We start from the raw sequence: 16640 nt of genomic DNA on the forward strand, positions 1-16640 counted from the left end.
CCTCCAGCGCCGCCGCGTTCCTGCGCAGCGTCTCCGGGCACAGGGCGGGCTCCGAGCCGGGCTCGGCAGCGTTGTCGCCATCACTGGGCGGCCCCAGCAGCAGCTCCAGCGCCTCCACCACACGGCCCGGCTCCGGGCCCGGCCGCGCGCCGCCCGCCATGTCGGGACGGCTGTCAGCGAGCGCCGCCATGCTGCCGAGGTCAGGGGAAGGGGCGGGGCCGCCGCCGGCCGCCATGACAGGGAGGGCGCGCGAGGGGAGAGGCCGGGCTGCTGGCCGCCATCTTGGGGAGGTCGGGAGAGGGAGGAGAGAGCGGCCGGGGCGGGCCTGGGGACTCGGGCTGGGCCGGAGAAATGGCTCCCACCGCCTCAGGGCAGCGTTAGACACGCTGTTGGGAAAGAATCCTTCTCACTTGAGAGCGATGAGGCCCTGCCACTTGCCCAGAGCAGCTGTGGATGCCCCATCCCTGGAAATGCCCAAGGCCGGGGTGGCCGGGGCTTGGAACAACCTGGGATAGTGGAAGGCGTCCCTACCCTTGCAGAGGGGTGGAATTTAACATCCTTAAGGTCTCTTCCAGCTCAAACCCTTCCACGATTCTGATTGCCCACTTGCCCTGTGGAGGGGGCCACGGCCACACCTGTGCCGCAGGTAAAGCCTTCCAGCACCGGCAGAGCCTCACGCACAGAAAAGTGGTTTGGTTTTCTTAAAACAATTTATTATTGCAATTTTATATAAAAAACATGCAATCAACACTTGGCCACCGCTGGTTTCACAGCTTGCGTCAGACCCTTTTCCCATGATAAAAAATACAAACTGTGATGACAGCTAAACACAGAGGTCAGGATTTTGGGAAAGCCCTTTGATTTTGGAAAGTACCTTTCAGTGACTGCACGCTAATTACACCTGGGAAGACGCTAATTACACGACATGGGAAGAAATCAAACCATAATCTGGGATACGGAAAAATAGAAATCTGCCTGTACATACTGTAGTAAATACAATTCCCTGTGATGCGGGAATCAGCACCTGTGATGGTGCATCTTTGGTCTGTGTTGATCGAGTGCCTGGTCGCAGTTCTCCATGAGCAGGTTCACGATCTGAGCCTGTGTGGGGCTGGGAGCACGAGGTATTTTGGAGAGCGCCAGAGAAACCCTTTTTCCCCGCATGGAAAAGGGAAGAAGGACCTGATCCTGCCCCCCACAGCTGGGAGCACCTCAATTCCAGGATGGGGAATGGATTAAACTGTTCCATGCCCTGGAGCCAAGGGGGCCAGGAAACACCCAGACTACCCCAAAACCCCCCATCCCCCAGCGAGCCTGAGGTTTTCTCAGTGAGGGAGACTTGGGCACGGGGTTCAGGAGGTGTTGGAGGGGGTTTGGCCACCCTGGACAGAGACCGATGTGAGTCCAGAGGGGTGAAATGAGGTGGCAGCAGCAGGCTGGGGGTCCCTAATCGTCCTCCTCGCCGCCGCCGTAGAGCTCGGCCAGCTTGCGGAAGCGGCCGCCCCAGTCATTGAGGTAGTCGTAGTCCTGGTCCCCGTCGGAGGCGGAGGAGTTGAGGGAGCTGAGTGAGGTGGCCTCCGAGCCGCTGCCCTCGTAGTCAAACACCAGCAGCGAGTCGTAGGGGGGGGCCGTGGGGTCCGTGTCGGCCGCCTTCAGGTTCTGGGGGAGCAGAGGGGTCAGTGTCCCTGCACTGGTGTGGCAGGGATGTGCCACCCCCTGGGCCAGGACTCACCTCGTCAATGAAGTTCCCAATCTCATCGGGGTTGGCGGGGCGGGACCGGTACTGGGGCCTTGACTCCTGCTGTCCCCCCAGGACTATGACCTGAGCCAGCTGCACCGGGGGCTGGCAGGAGGGTGGGGGCCACGTCATTGCGGATCACCTCGGGCCGGGCGTCCAGCCCCCGGTGCAGCTGGCTCAGGTCATAGTCCTGGGAGGACAGCAGGAGTCAAGGCTCGAGGGACAACTGCGGGCACTGCCACCACCACGGGTGGGCAGGGTCCAGCAGGCACAGGCGTCCCACCTGGTCCTCCTCGCCACCACCCTCCTCGTCATAGTGGTACACATTGTCCCTCATGTCATCCTCGGGTGGGAGCAGCGGTTCCTTCACCACCTTCCTCCTCCTTGCGAAGAGCAGCAGCAGCAGCAAGAGGACTGCAGGCACAGGGATGGGGTGTCAGAGCAGCAGGGAGAGGGTGACCCTCTCTCTGTCCCTATCATCCTCATCCCTGGGTACTCACTGAGCAGCGCCAGGATGCCCCCCAGGATGCCCAGGATGGCAGGCACGCCCATGCCACCGGAGATGAACGCTCGCTTCTCGCAGTTCTTGGCTGGCCCCTCGCAGCTGCAGACCTGGGCTCGCACCTGTGTGATCTGCTCCTTGTTCTGCGCATCCAGCAGCTTCAGGAAGATGCTGTATTCGCCCGGCTCCAGCTCTTTCTTCATGCTCAGCTTCACCAGGTCTTGGTGAACCACAGAATCATTTGGGTTGGAAAACATCTCCAAGATTACCAAGTTCAGCCATCCCCCAGCACTGCCAAGGCCACCACTGACCCATTTCCTGAAGTGCCACATTCACACAGCACTTAAATCCCTCCAGGGATGGGGACTCCACCACTGCCCTGGGCAGCCTGTTCCAATGCCCGACCACCCCTTTCCATGAATTAATTTTCCCCAATATCCAACCTAAATCTCTCCTGGCACAACTCGAGGTTGTTTCCCCTTGTCCTGTCCCTTAGGAGCAGATCTTGACCCTCACCTGGCAGCACCCTCCTGCCAGGGAGTTGTGGAGAGCAAGAAGGTCCCTCCTGAGCCTCCCCAGCTCCCTCAGCCACTCCTGGTGCTCCAGCCCCTTTCCCAGCTCTGCTTTGGGAACCCTTGGTGCTGGCACAGGACTTTGTGCTGTGGCAGGTGCCCAGCCTAGTGCTCACAGCAGAGCCAGCACCAGAGCAGGTGGCACCCACCTTGTTGCACCACCCTGGCAGTCCAGTTGCTGCCGGAGCCGTGCATCAGCTCTGCCTGGAAGGGGTAGGTGTTGGGGGGCAGGTCCTTGTCGATGATCTTCAGTGTCTGCTCCTCGGGCTGCCGGTTGCAGATGTCGAAGCTCCGGGGCTCTGGCACGGGCCCGTTGTCGTTCACATCATGAAGCAGGAGGAGCAGCGTCCCCATGCCGGTGGCAGCTTGCGGTGACCCTGTGGGACTGAGAGTCAGCAAGGCACCCAGGGAGGGGCCTGGACACCATGGGGGCACACACAGGTGGGCACAGGGGCAGCAGGTGACCACCCTCACCATTGTCCACAGCCAGGATGATGGCCTTGTAGGTGCTGTTGATGGCATACGCCGATTCCCGGTCCAGTGGCTGGGCTGCCGTGATGATGCCATTCTCAGGGTTGATGGCCAACCACCCCGCGGGATCACTGCCCATGCGATACCTGGGGGCAGCCAGGGGTCAGCAGGGGGAGAGAAAGGGGCACATGGGACACTGCAGCCCCTCAGACACCCCAGCAAAGCCCCCACCACCCTCCACTCACGTGATTTTCTGGTTCTGGTCCTTGTCGGGATCCTGGGCTGTGTAGGAGGCGATCTGGTATCCCTTTGGCACATCCTCCCTCACCATCACCTCCTTGACTGGGGGTATGAAGATGGGGGCTTCATTCTTGTCCCTGACCAACACCAGGACAGTGGCTGTGGCAGGGTTCAGGGTCACGGTGAAGGGGACCTCGTTCTCCACTGACACCACGAGCTTGTACTGGTTCTGGGTCTCATAATCCAGGCCCTGGGGGTGGGAGAGAAGTTGCATAGTGCCAGCAGGGAGTCAGCTGGTGCTGAGGCAGCCATGCAGCAGCGGAACCCACCTTGGCAGTTTTCAGAACCCCATCGTTAGTTTTGGGGTCAGTGCTGATCTCGAAGTCGCCCTGCGGGTCCCCGCTCTGGATGCGGTAGACAGCGTGCCAGGCTGGGGATCCTGGCAGGTCCTGGTCTGTCACATGCAGCCGGGCCACTATCACCCCCACCTCGTTCTCGTCCACTGCCACCTCATACTGCAAGATGGGACAGGGACAATCACCTGCGTGGCCCCAGGCACCCCAGGTGGGGCCTTGTGCCACAATGGTCGGGGAGGGCAGCGGCCGGGGCCGGGTGGTACCATGCTGGGGTTGAAGATGGGAGGGTTGTCGTTGGCATCAGTGACTTTGATGATGGCAGTGGCAGTGTTGGTCAGGCCATTGCCCTCCTGGTCTGCAGCCTGGATGATCAGCGTGTAGTTGGGAGTGGTCTGCAGGGCAAAATCACCCAGTTAGGGCTGGGGTGGGGACTGCAGTGTTCCCCTCCTCCAGCCATCACCTGCCTGCTCCTCCACCCTTCTCCAGCCTTGCTGTTCCCTGCTGGCACAGAGGCAGCCAATGTCCCAGCTGCCCACCCGAGGGGCTGGCACTGCACCCACTCCAGGGCTCAGCAAGGCTGGAGGTCCCTGGAGTGTCTCCAGCACAGCTCAAGGCTGCAGACACCCCTACAGCCAGGGACAGTGGCCCAGGGATTGCATGTCCCAAAACCAGATGGACAGTATCCCTTTCTCCCCATAGCACATCCCACTGCGGAGTAGCTGCAGGCTCCCCTGAGCTGTGGCAAGGTGCCCACCTCCCGGTCCAGTCCTGTGCCAATGACACTGATGATTCCCTTCTCGGCATTGATGGTGAACATGGGCTGTGCACCCTTGGGCTCCTCGCTGAGGATGGAGTAGCCAATGATGCCGTTGTTCACATTAATCGCATCATCTGCATCTGTAGCGTTCACGGTCATCACAGATGTGCCTGGACATGGGGACAAATCAGGGAGATTTTAATGATGGGACAGAATCCACCGGACACGCTGGCACTGCTCCCGCTCAGGGCTCTGTGTGGTCCCAGCTCAGAGTCCCCCACGTACCCGGCTTTGCGTTCTCCTCAATGTAGCCAACAAAGACTTGCTGGGTGAAGACGGGCCGGTTGTCATTCTGGTCAGTGACGGTGATGATGATCTCCATGGGGTCTTCCACGGGCTGCCCGTTGGCTGACACAGCATGGGAGTAGAGCTGCAAGGGCACAGTCAGCGTGTGTGCCGTCCCCAGGACCGTCCCCATCCTGCCACAGGCTCCCCTCACTCACCACATATTTATCCTTCTCCTCCCGGTCCAGGGGTTTTGTCACCTCCAGCCACCCCGTCTCCCGTTCAATGATGAAGACACCCGCGGGGATGGTGTCTGCCCCCTGCCCCGTGATGCTGTAGAAAACCTTGGTCTCCTTGTCCTTGTTGGATTTGATCTGGCAGCGAGGCAGGAAGAAGTGGGTGGAGACATGTCCCAGTGCTCTGGGGACCCCCTTGGACCCTGTCTGGGGACACATACCTGCACCAGCTTCTTGGGGAAGGGTCCCCGCTCATTCTCGGGGCAGTTGATGGGAGGAATGACCCAGTCCCTCTTCTGCCGCCGGAGGCCGTGTCCATGCTCCGGGAAGATCAGCACATCAGGTACCGTGTCCTGTTGGGACAATGGCACCACTCAGTGCCAGCACCTTGCTGAGCCCTCTGCACCAGAGGCAGGGGCTGCTGTGACCCCAGGGAATGTGTCTGTGCTTTACCTGCTGCATCCGCTCGTGTCGGTGCTGCCGCCACCGCTGGCGCAGGGTCACCTTGGCCGAATGCTTCTTGCCCATGGTGTCCCAGGTGTGCACGGCAAAGGCGATCTCCCGCTGCTGGAGCTGCACGGGCCGGGTGGCAGAGACGATGCCATCCCTGCTCACCTTGAAGCGCGTGTCGTCCGAGAGGAAGGCGGCACGGCGCGGCTCACCACAGTCCACAAAGCTCACTGGGGACAGGGGACCGAGTGGCAGGGGGTTCTGGGGACATGGGCACACACAGCGCCACCACACCCCAGCAGTGCTGGGGATGCTCCACATGCAGTGACACTTGCCCTGCCAGGATTCCATCCTGGGCACAGCACACAGTGCACCCCTGACCTGGCTTTGGTCCAGGACGGGACATGGCAGGACCTACCGTGCCACAGGATCCTGCTGGACAGTGACAATGGGGCGAGTGGCACCTGGCACAGGATGTCCCGGTCCCCAGCACCATGTACGGCATGGCACCAGGCACAGCACATCCCCATACAGGTGTATCCCTGTGGCACAGCATGTCACCACCACTGTGCCCATGCTGCTCCAGCTGCTTTTCCAATAAAAACCAGTGCAGAAGTCCCTCACCTGCACTGGCACCCAGTGCCCTGGCAGGCAGACCCCTCAACCTGCCCAGGTACGTCCGGGACCCCCAACCCCAGGGACAGTGGGCCGGCGGGGTCCCGATGTCACTGGCTTGGCACCGGGCTGGGCGCAGTAGAGCTGGGCCGCCACGAGGCAGCGGTCAGCCGGCATCACATGAGCCGGGCCGTGCTCCCGAACAAGCCCCCTTTGTCTGGGAGAGAGTTGTTGGAGCCAGCGGCACCCAGGCTCCGGAGCCAGCCCTGCCAGCATCGCCTCGGCAGGGGACGCGCCGGGGTGGGCGGGAGGCAGCGCGGCCCCGATCGGAACGGAGCCCGTGGGTTACGTCAGCCCACGAGCAGCCCAGGAATCCGGGGTGATTGTGGCATGGAGGGGGGAGCAATCGCTGCCCCCCCCTGTGCCCCCGACCCGGCCCAGGAGCAGCCGGCGCGATGCCAGCCCCGCTCACCCCACGGCGGGACCCCCGGCCAGGGCTGGGGGAGCCGGTGGGGCCGGCTGGGCAGGAACGTGCCGGGGCAGGCGGGGAAGGAGCGGCAGCCTCGGGCACAGCCGCAGTGCTCTGCCCTGGCCGTGGCAGTGGGCCCGCTGGGTGCAGCGAGGGGCGGCACGAAGCCCCCAGCCCCACACGGGTGCACCGAGTGCTCAGTGCTCAGCCCGCACTTCATTCCAGGAGGGTGCTCAGGACCAGCTCCCCTCTTCCCGCTCTCCCCCCTTCCAACTCCCCCCCTTCCCACCTGGCCGTGCACAACCTGTTTTTCCAGCTTGGCTGAAGGAGGGCTGGCCCCAGCCCTCCTCTCCCCGGGGCTGGGAGCTGGGGGTGGAGGGGGGGCCCTCTCCTGGGAATGATGGGGGTGGGAGAAAAGGAGAACTCAGGGAGTCCTACAGGGGGATCCCCCCACTTCAGTCCCCACCACCACCTACAGGGCACTGGGACAGCCAGGCTGCCAAGCAGGGTGTGGGGCTGAGAACCCACTCAGGGAAACAGGGCAGCCCCCCAAAGCCACCTCATGCCCTGTGAGGTCTCAGCGGGGCTGGGCACAGGCAGAGCAGGGTGTCACCATCCCCGCAGTGCCACCACCACCGTGTGTTGTGCACACGCGGCTGTGCCAGGGCAGGGGGCTCACCCCAGGGTGAAGGTGCTGCGGGTGACACATCCACTGACGTCACCCCAGTTTCGCCGTGACTTCAGACTCTCGAGGTTTCTCCACCCAGGGCTGACAGGGACTGTCCCAGCCCCCATCACATCCCCACCACCCCAGAGCCCCCCGACCCACGGAGCAGAGCCCTGGTGATGCCACAGCCCCCACGCAGGTGTTGCTGTTCGCCGCCCCGGCGCCGCGCAGGGCCTGTCTGGGCCTGCTGGAAGGAAAACACCGCGCTCAACTCATCAAGCTAATTACAGGCCGGCTCGTCAGCCTGGCCACAAGCTTTGGGGTGCTCTGTGGCCCAGCATGGCCTGGCATCCACCAGGCTCGGCCACCCCATGGCTGGCAGTGCTGTGGCACAGCTATGAATCACTGGGTGCCACACAGGCCTCAAGGGCAGATGGTGCCTTCCTTCCTCCCACGCCCTGACTGTGACCGGAACCCAAAACTGAAAGTGCTGGTGCCAGGACAGAGGATTCCAGCAGGTCTCAGTGCTGCAGGAAAATCACAGGGCTGCCCGTCACCCTGGTATCAGGCCCCGCCCTGATGGACATCGGTTTCTGCAGTTAATGATCAACCACAAAACAAACAAACACAATTCCTGGGCTATGGGGCAGGGTCCGATTCCAGGCTCTCCCAGGAAAAGCCGTTACGGAACTGAGGATGTTTGGGAGCCCTTGGTGCAGCACTGGGTGCTCAGTACCCCTCAGCTCTGTGCCCACCCAGCCAGCCTGGCACACACACACTGCGTGCCAGCATCACTCTCAGCATGAACTGGTGCAGATGGTGGCAGCCACTGCACACAGTCCCAGAGCCCACAGAGCCTTTTGTGGGGGCCCCAGGTGGCAGCAGCTCCCCAGTGCCCCCTTGCCACACCCGAACCGAGCTTTAGTGCCAGCATAATGGGACACCAACATCCCCAAAAGCCTAGGAGCCCATTCTGGTGCCCGTCCCCATGCCAAGAGCTGCTCTGGGGGCCTACACTGTGGGTCCAAAGGGGGGCTCACCCTGGTGAACCCAGGGTGCCAGGTGAGGCACGGGGCAGGGCAGGCGCCTGCGCACCCCACACCCCAACCTGCCGGCCCCAACAGGTCTGCGGTGCCTGAGTCAGCGCCGCCCGCGCCGGCGCACCCCGGGGAGCGGCTCCTGCTGCCCCCGCGCCACGACTCCATCCTGCCATGCTAGGACCACTGACTGGCGCTTGCCCTGGGACCACCAGAGCCCTCAGTGCGGCCCCACCGCTCTGGGGGACACACCAGCCTCTGTCCCCCATGCCACCTGCCACCACAGCCAGCCTGTCCCCACCGTCATGACACTGTCCCCACCGCCATAGCGCCATCCCCATGGCACTATCCCCACTGCCACAGCACTGTCCCCACAGCCCCATCCCCGTGGCCACGCCAGCACCACTCGGGCACGGAGCCACGGCTTAACGTCCCCCATCGCCCACCCCCGTCCCACACACCCCCCTGTCCCACAGTCCCGTCCCTGTCCTCACAGCCACCCTGCCCACCATAGCCGGTTGTCCCCGTGTCCTTACCGCGTCCCACAGCCCGTCCCGCCGCCACGCTGTCCCGCGGCACCGTCAGAGCGAAGGTCTCGGCGGTGAAGCCGGGCTGGCACGACGCTGCCCGCTCGCACAGCCGCTGCCCGCTCTGCCCGGAGAGAGACCTTAGCACCGGGCAGGGTCCCGAGCAAGGTCCCGCTGCCCCGGGCAGGGTCCCGGGCAGGGTCCTGCCGCCCCATTCCGTGGCTCACCTGGAGCAGGAGCAAGAGGAGGCAGAGCGGGACCGAGCAACCCGCCCGCCGCCCCATGGCCGGTGCCGGTGCCGGTGCCGGTGCAGGTGCAGGTGCCGGTTGGTGCTGGAGGGATCGGGCGCTGCCACCACGGAGTCGCAGGTGCGTCCGGTCCCCTTCCGATCCCTCCCCGCAGGTGTCGACCCCGCCGAGAACCGCCCCGTCCCGCCCCGACGGGAGGCGGTCCCGTCCCGCCCGCACCCGGGATCCCGGTACCCCCGACACCCGCTGTCCCGGTACCCCCCACGGTACTGGTGTACCCTCCCCGGTACCGTGGAACCTCCGTTACTCCTTCAGCCCCCGGTACCCTCAACACCCCGGGTGCTCTGCCCGTCCCGGGTACCCCCGGCTCCCCGTGCCCCTGATACTCCCGGCCCTGGTGCTCTCCATGCCTCTCCCGTCCAGGGCAGTGGGAACAAGGGGTGCTGATGGGTGACAGGAGCCAGGAGTACCCCAGGGTGTCCCCACAGATCCCAGCTCTGCCACAGGGGACAAACATCGTACCCAGGGACCCCCCGGACAAGGACCCCTTCCGATGCTGCAGTCCCATAGCCCTCTGTCCCAAAGCACAGCACAGCTGGGGGTGACCCTATGGAAGGGGAGCCCCTGTGCCATCAGCTGCCCCCATCCCATGCCTGTCAGGAGCTGATCCTGGAGCCAGTGGGAGACCCCCAGAGCTCAGGATCCTGCCAGGGGCAGGGGCTGCTGTGCCTACCCATGTTAGCACCCATGGTCTGGCTGCCCAAGCTAGGAGGGATTTAGCACCAGGGATGCCCAATGCCACCAGTGTCATTCCCATGAAGGACGAATTGGTGGTCAGTGCCCATCAGCACCCCTTGGGACAAGGACACCCTTGGGGGGGGCATGGGTGACACTGCAGCTGTACCATAGGTCCCACACTGTGGTGGGCAAGGGGGCCCAGGGCTGGGGAGGGTTCACTGCGGGGCTCAGGGCAGCGCTGATCTCCAGGGCACAAAGTGACACAGAGCCTGGAACATCTAAAAAAACCAAATCCTTTATTAAAACTGACCCAGCTCCCATCCCCTTGTCCGCAGCATCACACGCCATCATTCCATACCTTAAAAAATAGATAATAACCACAAAAACACAGGCGAGGAGGTGAGGGGGCTGCGCTGGGGTGGGGGGCACAGCAGGGGGAACCCCCAAGGCACAAAAGCAGCAATAAGGCGGGGGCAGCAGCAGGCTGGGGGTCCCTAATCGTCCTCCTCGCCGCCGCCGTAGAGCTCGGCCAGCTTGCGGAAGCGGCCGCCCCAGTCGTTGAGGTAGTCGTAGTCCTGGTCCCCGTCGGAGGCGGAGGAGTTGAGGGAGCTGAGCGAGGTGGCCTCCGAGCCGCTGCCCTCGTAGTCAAACACCAGCAGCGAGTCGTAGGGGGGGGCCGTGGGGTCCGTGTCGGCCGCCTTCAGGTTCTGGGGGAGCAGAGGGGTCAGTACCTGTGTCCCTGTGCTGTCACCCCCCAGGCTCTCTCCAGGTCAGGACTCACCTCCTCGATGAAGGTGCCGATATCATCGGGGTTGGTGGGGCGGGGCCGGTACTGGGGGGCTGGCAGGAGGGTGGGGGCCACGTCATTGCGGATCACCTCGGGCCGGGCGTCCAGCCCCCGGTGCAGCTGCCGCAGGTCGTAGTTCTGGGGACACACACACATGGAGAGGGGCAGAGTCAGGCTGCCCACGCTGTCACCAGACCCCTGACCCCCACACCCACCTGGTCCTCCTCTCCACCGCCCTCTTCCCCGTAGTAGAAGATGTTGTCCCTTGTGTCATCTTCGGGCAGCAGCAGCGGCTCCTTCGTCACCTTCCTCCTCCTCATGAAGAGCAGCAGCAGCAGCAGGATGACTGGGGAATAGTGCCATCAGTGGGGACATGTGTCCCCCAGGTGCCCAGGACAGGGGTATCCCCACAGCCCCAGGAGCCCCACTCACGCAGCAGGGCCAGTAGCGCGCCCAGGGTGGCGAGGACAAAGGGCAGGGCGGTGACAGGCTGGGGTCTCTGGGGACAGCCCTGTGCCTGCCCCTCGCAGGCACAGACCCGTGCGGTGACAATGGTCACTTGGGCTCTGCCCGGCTGGTCCAGCAGCCTCAGGTACACGCTGTAGGTGTCCGGCTCCAGCGGTGCCACCAGCTGCAGTGTCACTGTGTCACCTGTGTGAGATTGGGGGCTCACGGACAATGCACCAGGAATGCAGCCACAGCACAGCTGCCTCTGCTGAGGACCCCCGACATAATGTTCAGCCCCACGGCAATACCTGTGTCCCCCACCTCCACAGCCCAGCTGTCCTCCGAGCCGTGGGTGAGCTCGGCACGGAAGGGGCCGGTGTTGGGGGGCAGGTCCCGGTCGGTGACGGTGAGGAGCTGGGGCTGGGGACTGCGCTGGCAGACAATGATGTCCCGTGGCTCGGCCTCGGGGCCGTTGTCGTTCACATCGAGCAGGGTGAGGAGTAGCGTGCCCGTGCCCGTAGCCGGCGGTGAGCCTGGTGGGGACAATTCTGTAGAGGGGACCCCAAACCCAGGACTCTCATGGGGCTGGGGTGCCCCGAGCAGGGGTGGGGCCAGGCAGCCCCTGCACTGCTCCATGCTGGAGCTGGGATGTGTTTCCTGGTGATGGCAACATGTGCCCCTCACGTGGGAGGGGGAACAAGGGCCCTTTCATGTCCCTCACCATCATCCACGGCCAGCAGCATGGCCATGTAGGTGCTGTTCTTGACGAAGGGGGACTCGCGGTCCAGGTGGTCCCGCGCAGTCACCAGGCCATTCTCGGGGTGCACAGCCAGCCAGCCTGCCGGGTCGTGCCCCACCAGGTACCTGGGGGGCACAGGGGAGCTGGTGCTGCGGCGAGGGGCAGCGGAGACCCCCCAAACCTCCGCTCCAACCCCGTCCCCGCTCACTTGATCCTCTGGCCCTGCGCCTTGTCAGGGTCCTGGGCCGTGCAGGCAGTGAGGGTCTGCCCCGGGGGCACATCCTCCGACACCGTGGCCAGCTGCACCAGCGGCACAAACACCGGGGCCTCATTGACATCCTCCACGGTGACTGTCACCGTAGCAGTGGCCATCGGCAGCTTCACGACGAAGGGGACCTCGTTGGCCACGGCCACATGGAGCACAAACTGCTGCTTGGCCTCGTAGTCCAGACCCTGGGAGAGGGGGAGACACGGGCAGTGAGAGCGGCACAGGCAGGACCCCACTGTGGGCAGCACCGGGGGGACATGAGGTGACACAAACCTTGGCGGTGCGGAGGATGCCCTCGTTGGTGGCAGGGTCGGTGGTGATGGCAAAGGCACCGCCATCGTTGCCGCGCAGGATGGAGTAGACGGCTCGCCACGCCGGCGTGCCAGGCTCGTCCAGGTCGGTGACAGCCAGCCGGGCCACCTCCCGCCCCGCCACGTTCTCTGGCACAGCTGCCTCGTACTGCAGGTCAGGGACACCATCAGCAGCACGGCCCAGCACACACCAGGGAGGGTCACAGCCAGTAGGGGGGCCCACATTACCGTTTTGGGGTCAAACTCGGGGGCATTGTCATTGACATCAGCGATCTCGATGACAGCCAGCGCTGTGGTGGTCAGTCCCTCCCCGTCCAGGTCAGCTGCCTGCACAGTCAGCGTGTACTCCCGCACTCGCTGTGGTGGACAGACAGACAGATAAACACTCTGTCAGCCCCTGCTTGGGGCTGGGACCCCTGCCCCATGGTGCTGCAGAGCCCACCTCCCGGTCAAGGCCGCTGGCAATCACACTGAGGGTGCCAGTGGCCCGGTTGACGGTGAACATTTGGGGATGGGGCTCCCGTGGCTCCTGGCTGAGGATGGAGTAGGCGATGACACCATTGTAGGTCTCCACCGCATCATCCGCATCCGTGGCTGTCACCTGCATGACGGAGGTGCCTGGGGATGTGGATGTCCAGGTAAGTGGGATGCCAAGGGGGAACAGTGCTGGGGCTGTGCCCAAGGAACATGGCTGGTGGAATGCAGAGATTCCCCAAGGCATGGGGTTCTACCTGGGAGAGCTCCCTCTGGCACAGAGCCCCTGAACACCTCCTGCGTGAACTGGGGCTTGTTGTCATTCTGGTCTGTCACTGTCACAATGATCTCCATCGGCTCCTCCACTGGCTTCCCGTTCTCAGACACGGCGTGGGAGAAGAGCTGTGGGGTGGGGTGTGAGTGGGGGGCCTGGCAGAGCACCCCAACATCCCCCTGGTGGTCCCCAGGCAAGGACCTACGTGGTACTTGTCGATGTGCTCACGGTCCAGCGGCTGTGTCACTTTCATCCAGCCTGACTCCTTCTCAATGGTGAAGATGCCCTCGGGGGGGGCATCTGCTCCCTGCCCTGTGATGCTGTAGAAGATCTTGGTGTCTCTGTCCCGGTTGGATTTGATCTGGGAGGAGACACAGGACATCCCAAAGGGATGGGATCAGTATGCCCCGCCCCGGTGCAGCGGGAATGCGCCCCCAGCACCCATCTCCATGCCCAGACTGACCAGCCTCATACCTGAACTAGCTTTTTGGGGAAGGGGCCCCTCTCATTTTCAGGAACCTTGATGGGGGGGATCACCCAGTCCCTCTTCTGCCTCCTGAGAGCAGCGTGAGCCCTGGGGAGCTCCTGTGGGATGGAGGTGAATGAGGGCACAGCCGGCTGGGGGAGCAGGGGATGGGGGATTTGCGGTGCAGCATTACCTGGGGGGAGTGCCTGCTCTTTGCAGGAACTGGGGCAGGGTCTGGCTGGCCAGCGGCATACCGGGGGAAACCAGCATCTTGGGGGGGTACGGCGAGAGCCCTGCCCACCCCCGGTAGCCGCACGGAGCCCCCGTCCTCCCGCACCCCGACATCGGGCTCCTCCGTCCTGTACGGCCCTGCGCAGCCTCCGGAGCTCCCTGCGAGGGTGAGGGGTCAGGGGGATGGGGGGGACCTCTCCCCCAACACCCCCGAGCCGCAACCACCAGCTCCAGGACCCCGCGATCCCCCAGAGTCCCGAGGCGGAGTGAGGCTGGCGGCGGTAGAAGATGGGGAGAGGACACCAGGATCGGGGCAGGGAACACCGGGCGCCGTACGGGAGCGCAGTGGAAGTTTCGGTGGAAGTTTCGGCTTTGTTTCGCAGATGATGGGAAATTCCTGGGCGGGCAGAGCCCTGCCCCAGCCCCCTCCCGGTGTGTCACCCCCTCGGGGCTCCCAACCCCCCGTGGCCAGATCACTGGGCACTCAATCTCCCTCCCCCGCCTACCACGCTGCATCCCTCGTGCTGGACACAGCCCCGGCTCCGCTCCCCCCGGGGAAAGGATTAGGGGATTAGCAGAGCTGAGCCAGCTCCGGGGCGGCCGAGCGGCCCAGGGCGGGACGCGGAGCGGGGCTGGGGGGGCTGCGGAAGGCGTGGAATGGGGCACGGAGAGCTGTGCCCCACACCGGAGGGATCGAGCCCAGGGCCGACGGTGGGGCCATGTGGGGAGCAGCAACCGTGCCCCGAGGGCAGCACCGGGGCCCCTCCCAGTCGCGGTGGCCGCGATAAGAGACTTCGATGGGGCTGGACGGGCATCGTTCACCCTGGCAAGCCGGGCACGAGTTGCTGTTCCCACGGCAGTGCCAGGCGGCATAGGGGGACCCCCACCGTCTCCTCGGGGGTCCCTCCGTGGAGGGCCCACAGGGTTCCGTGCACGCCGGGTGCCAAGGCGGAGCCGCACGGTCGGTACCGGGGCCATGTACTGCCCACGGAGGGGGTCGCAGCTGCACGGCCAGACCCCAGCCCGTGCCCACATCAGGGGCCTGGCAGCGCCAACCTCCAGTCCTGGCAGGCTTCGCTGATGGAAACGGGATGTGGTGTCCACAGCAGGCGGAGGTCGAGGCCGCTCCCTGGCACTTACCGCCGAGGAGAGCTTTTAGTGCTCCCGCGGCCATTAGACGAGCGCTGGCTCCGGCCGCGTTCCCGGGCAGCTCCGATCCCCCGGGAGCCGCCGAGCGAAGAGGGCAACGGGCCCGGGCCAAGCGCCGGCAGCGAGCCAAGAGCTGGCAGCAGCAGGACCCTGCCCAGCCTCGGGCCAGCCACAGCCCGGACCCCAGGGCCGGAGAAGGGTGGCCCTGGGGCACCCAACCCCATTGCCGGTCCCGAGCCGGCCACCCACCCTGCGGGGACCCAGCCCTGCTCGCAGCGGGCGCCCCATGGCTGGGCCAAAGGCGCTGGCATCAGCCGCCAGCAGCCCGGTGAGATCAGACGGGCACCGCCAGCCCCCCGGGCACAGCCAGCCCCATGGCCAAGCCCCACAGCCCGGGGGGGAGCACAGATCTGGACCACAGGAGCCCGGCTAGCCCCATGGCGCAGCCCCACACTCGGGGCACAGTGAGCTCCTCCCGAAAAGCAGCGGCCCCGCCACCGGGGGCAACGCGATCCTGATCCCGGCAGCGAGGGAGGCCCTGCCGTCCCCCCAGGGTTCGGAGGCCCGATTCCCGATCCCGGTCCCGATCGCGGCCCCAGCCCGTCCCCGAGGTGTTCCGGGGGTCCGGTGCAGCCGCGCCCCGACGGTGCGAGTTACCTGGTGCGGGAAGCGGCCCGCGGCGCAGCCCCGGGAGGACGCACGGCGGGGACGGGGAAAGGGCGACCGCCGGCAGGAGCGGGGAGAGGAGGAGGAGGATGAAGATGGAGAGCGGGCAGAGCCCGGAGCGCGGCCCCCGCATGGCCCGTCCGTTCCTGTCGCCGCCGCCGCCGCTCCGGTCGCCGCCCGCCGCGTCCCGCCCCGTCCCGCCCCGCAACGCCCCAGGTGAGGCGGCGGCCGCGCAGGTACCGCCCCGCCCCGGAGAGCGGCCCCAGTACGCTCCAAGCATCCCCCGGAAATGCCCTGGGACCCTCCATTACCCCCGGGACCCTCCAACCGGGAGTTTACCCCCTACACCACCCTCGGCAATCCCCGTTACACCGCGGTACCTCTCTGGAAGCCTCCGGCAACCCCCAATACAACACCCCAATACCACACGGGCAGCGCCGGTATTCCCCTGGAACCCTACGGCAATCTCCAGTACCCCATGTAACCTCCCAAGCACCCACCCGCCAAGATCCAGGCGCATCCCGGTACCCCTCGGGCACCGCCCGGTACCGGAACTTTCAATACTCTCCGGGCACCCCTCTGAAATTCTGCTGTCAATCCACAGTACCTCCCGGGAACCCTGGGACACCGCCGGTAAACTCTTGGTATGCCGTGGCAACCTTCGGCAACCCGCGATACCCCCCGTTAACCCCCGGGCACTCCGTCGGGCACCTCCCCGGTCTGTAGCCATCGGGATCGCCTTTGGAAGCCCCTGGCACTTCCCGGTAGAGCCTGGCAATCCTCGGGCACCGGCCGAGGCACCCCCGGTCTCTCAGTGCCGCCCCCCGGCGCCCCCGGCCCCGGAGCGCAGCCCCGTGGGCACGCCCGGACATCCCGGTATCGCCAGGCACCTTCGTGGTCCCGCCTTTCCTCCCTCCCGG

At 65.0% G+C, this 16640-nt stretch overlaps 3 protein-coding genes across 4 annotated transcripts in view; all 3 read right to left on the reverse strand.

The window, feature by feature from the left end:
• Positions 1-235, reverse strand: part of TANGO6 (transport and golgi organization 6 homolog) — a 19268-nt gene extending 19033 nt beyond the window's left edge. Inside the window, exon 1 of the mRNA XM_015639543.1 lies at positions 11-235. Within this exon, the coding sequence (XP_015495029.1) occupies positions 11-235 (225 nt within the window). The remainder of the gene's footprint in view (positions 1-10) is intronic.
• Positions 236-691: 456 nt separating this feature from the next.
• On the reverse strand, positions 692-9316 carry CDH1 (cadherin 1). The gene is made up of 17 exons (XM_033517122.1): positions 9150-9316; positions 8932-9046; positions 5611-5837; positions 5379-5510; positions 5140-5295; positions 4922-5066; positions 4634-4806; positions 4143-4271; positions 3853-4038; positions 3529-3773; positions 3287-3429; positions 2962-3189; positions 2239-2460; positions 2022-2152; positions 1839-1928; positions 1733-1786; positions 692-1659 (listed from the first exon to the last, which is right to left on the reverse strand). Exons 1-17 carry the CDS (start codon positions 9204-9206, stop codon positions 1447-1449), a joined length of 2646 nt encoding a protein of 881 aa, XP_033373013.1. The 5' UTR covers positions 9207-9316; the 3' UTR covers positions 692-1446.
• An 869-nt stretch (positions 9317-10185) lies between these two features.
• Positions 10186-16607, reverse strand: LOC107209924 (B-cadherin-like). Of its 2 annotated transcripts, none has more exons than XM_019008028.1 (15): positions 16328-16607; positions 13868-14064; positions 13683-13793; positions 13414-13569; positions 13192-13336; positions 12903-13078; positions 12689-12817; positions 12423-12608; positions 12090-12334; positions 11864-12006; positions 11451-11675; positions 11128-11346; positions 10911-11041; positions 10690-10833; positions 10186-10615 (listed from the first exon to the last, which is right to left on the reverse strand). In XM_019008028.1, the coding sequence occupies exons 1-15, from the start codon at positions 16590-16592 to the stop codon at positions 10403-10405; spliced, it is 2685 nt and encodes an 894-aa protein (XP_018863573.1). In that variant the 5' UTR covers positions 16593-16607; the 3' UTR covers positions 10186-10402. The 2 variants fall into 2 exon arrangements, with proteins under 2 accessions (XP_018863573.1, XP_015495607.1); XM_015640121.2 differs by lacking the exon at positions 16328-16607 and adding an exon at positions 15712-15897.
• Between the last annotated feature and the right edge of the window lie 33 nt (positions 16608-16640).

This window comes from Parus major, chromosome 11 (assembly GCF_001522545.3).
Source record: "Parus major isolate Abel chromosome 11, Parus_major1.1, whole genome shotgun sequence".
Classification (NCBI taxonomy): Eukaryota; Metazoa; Chordata; class Aves; order Passeriformes; family Paridae; genus Parus; species Parus major.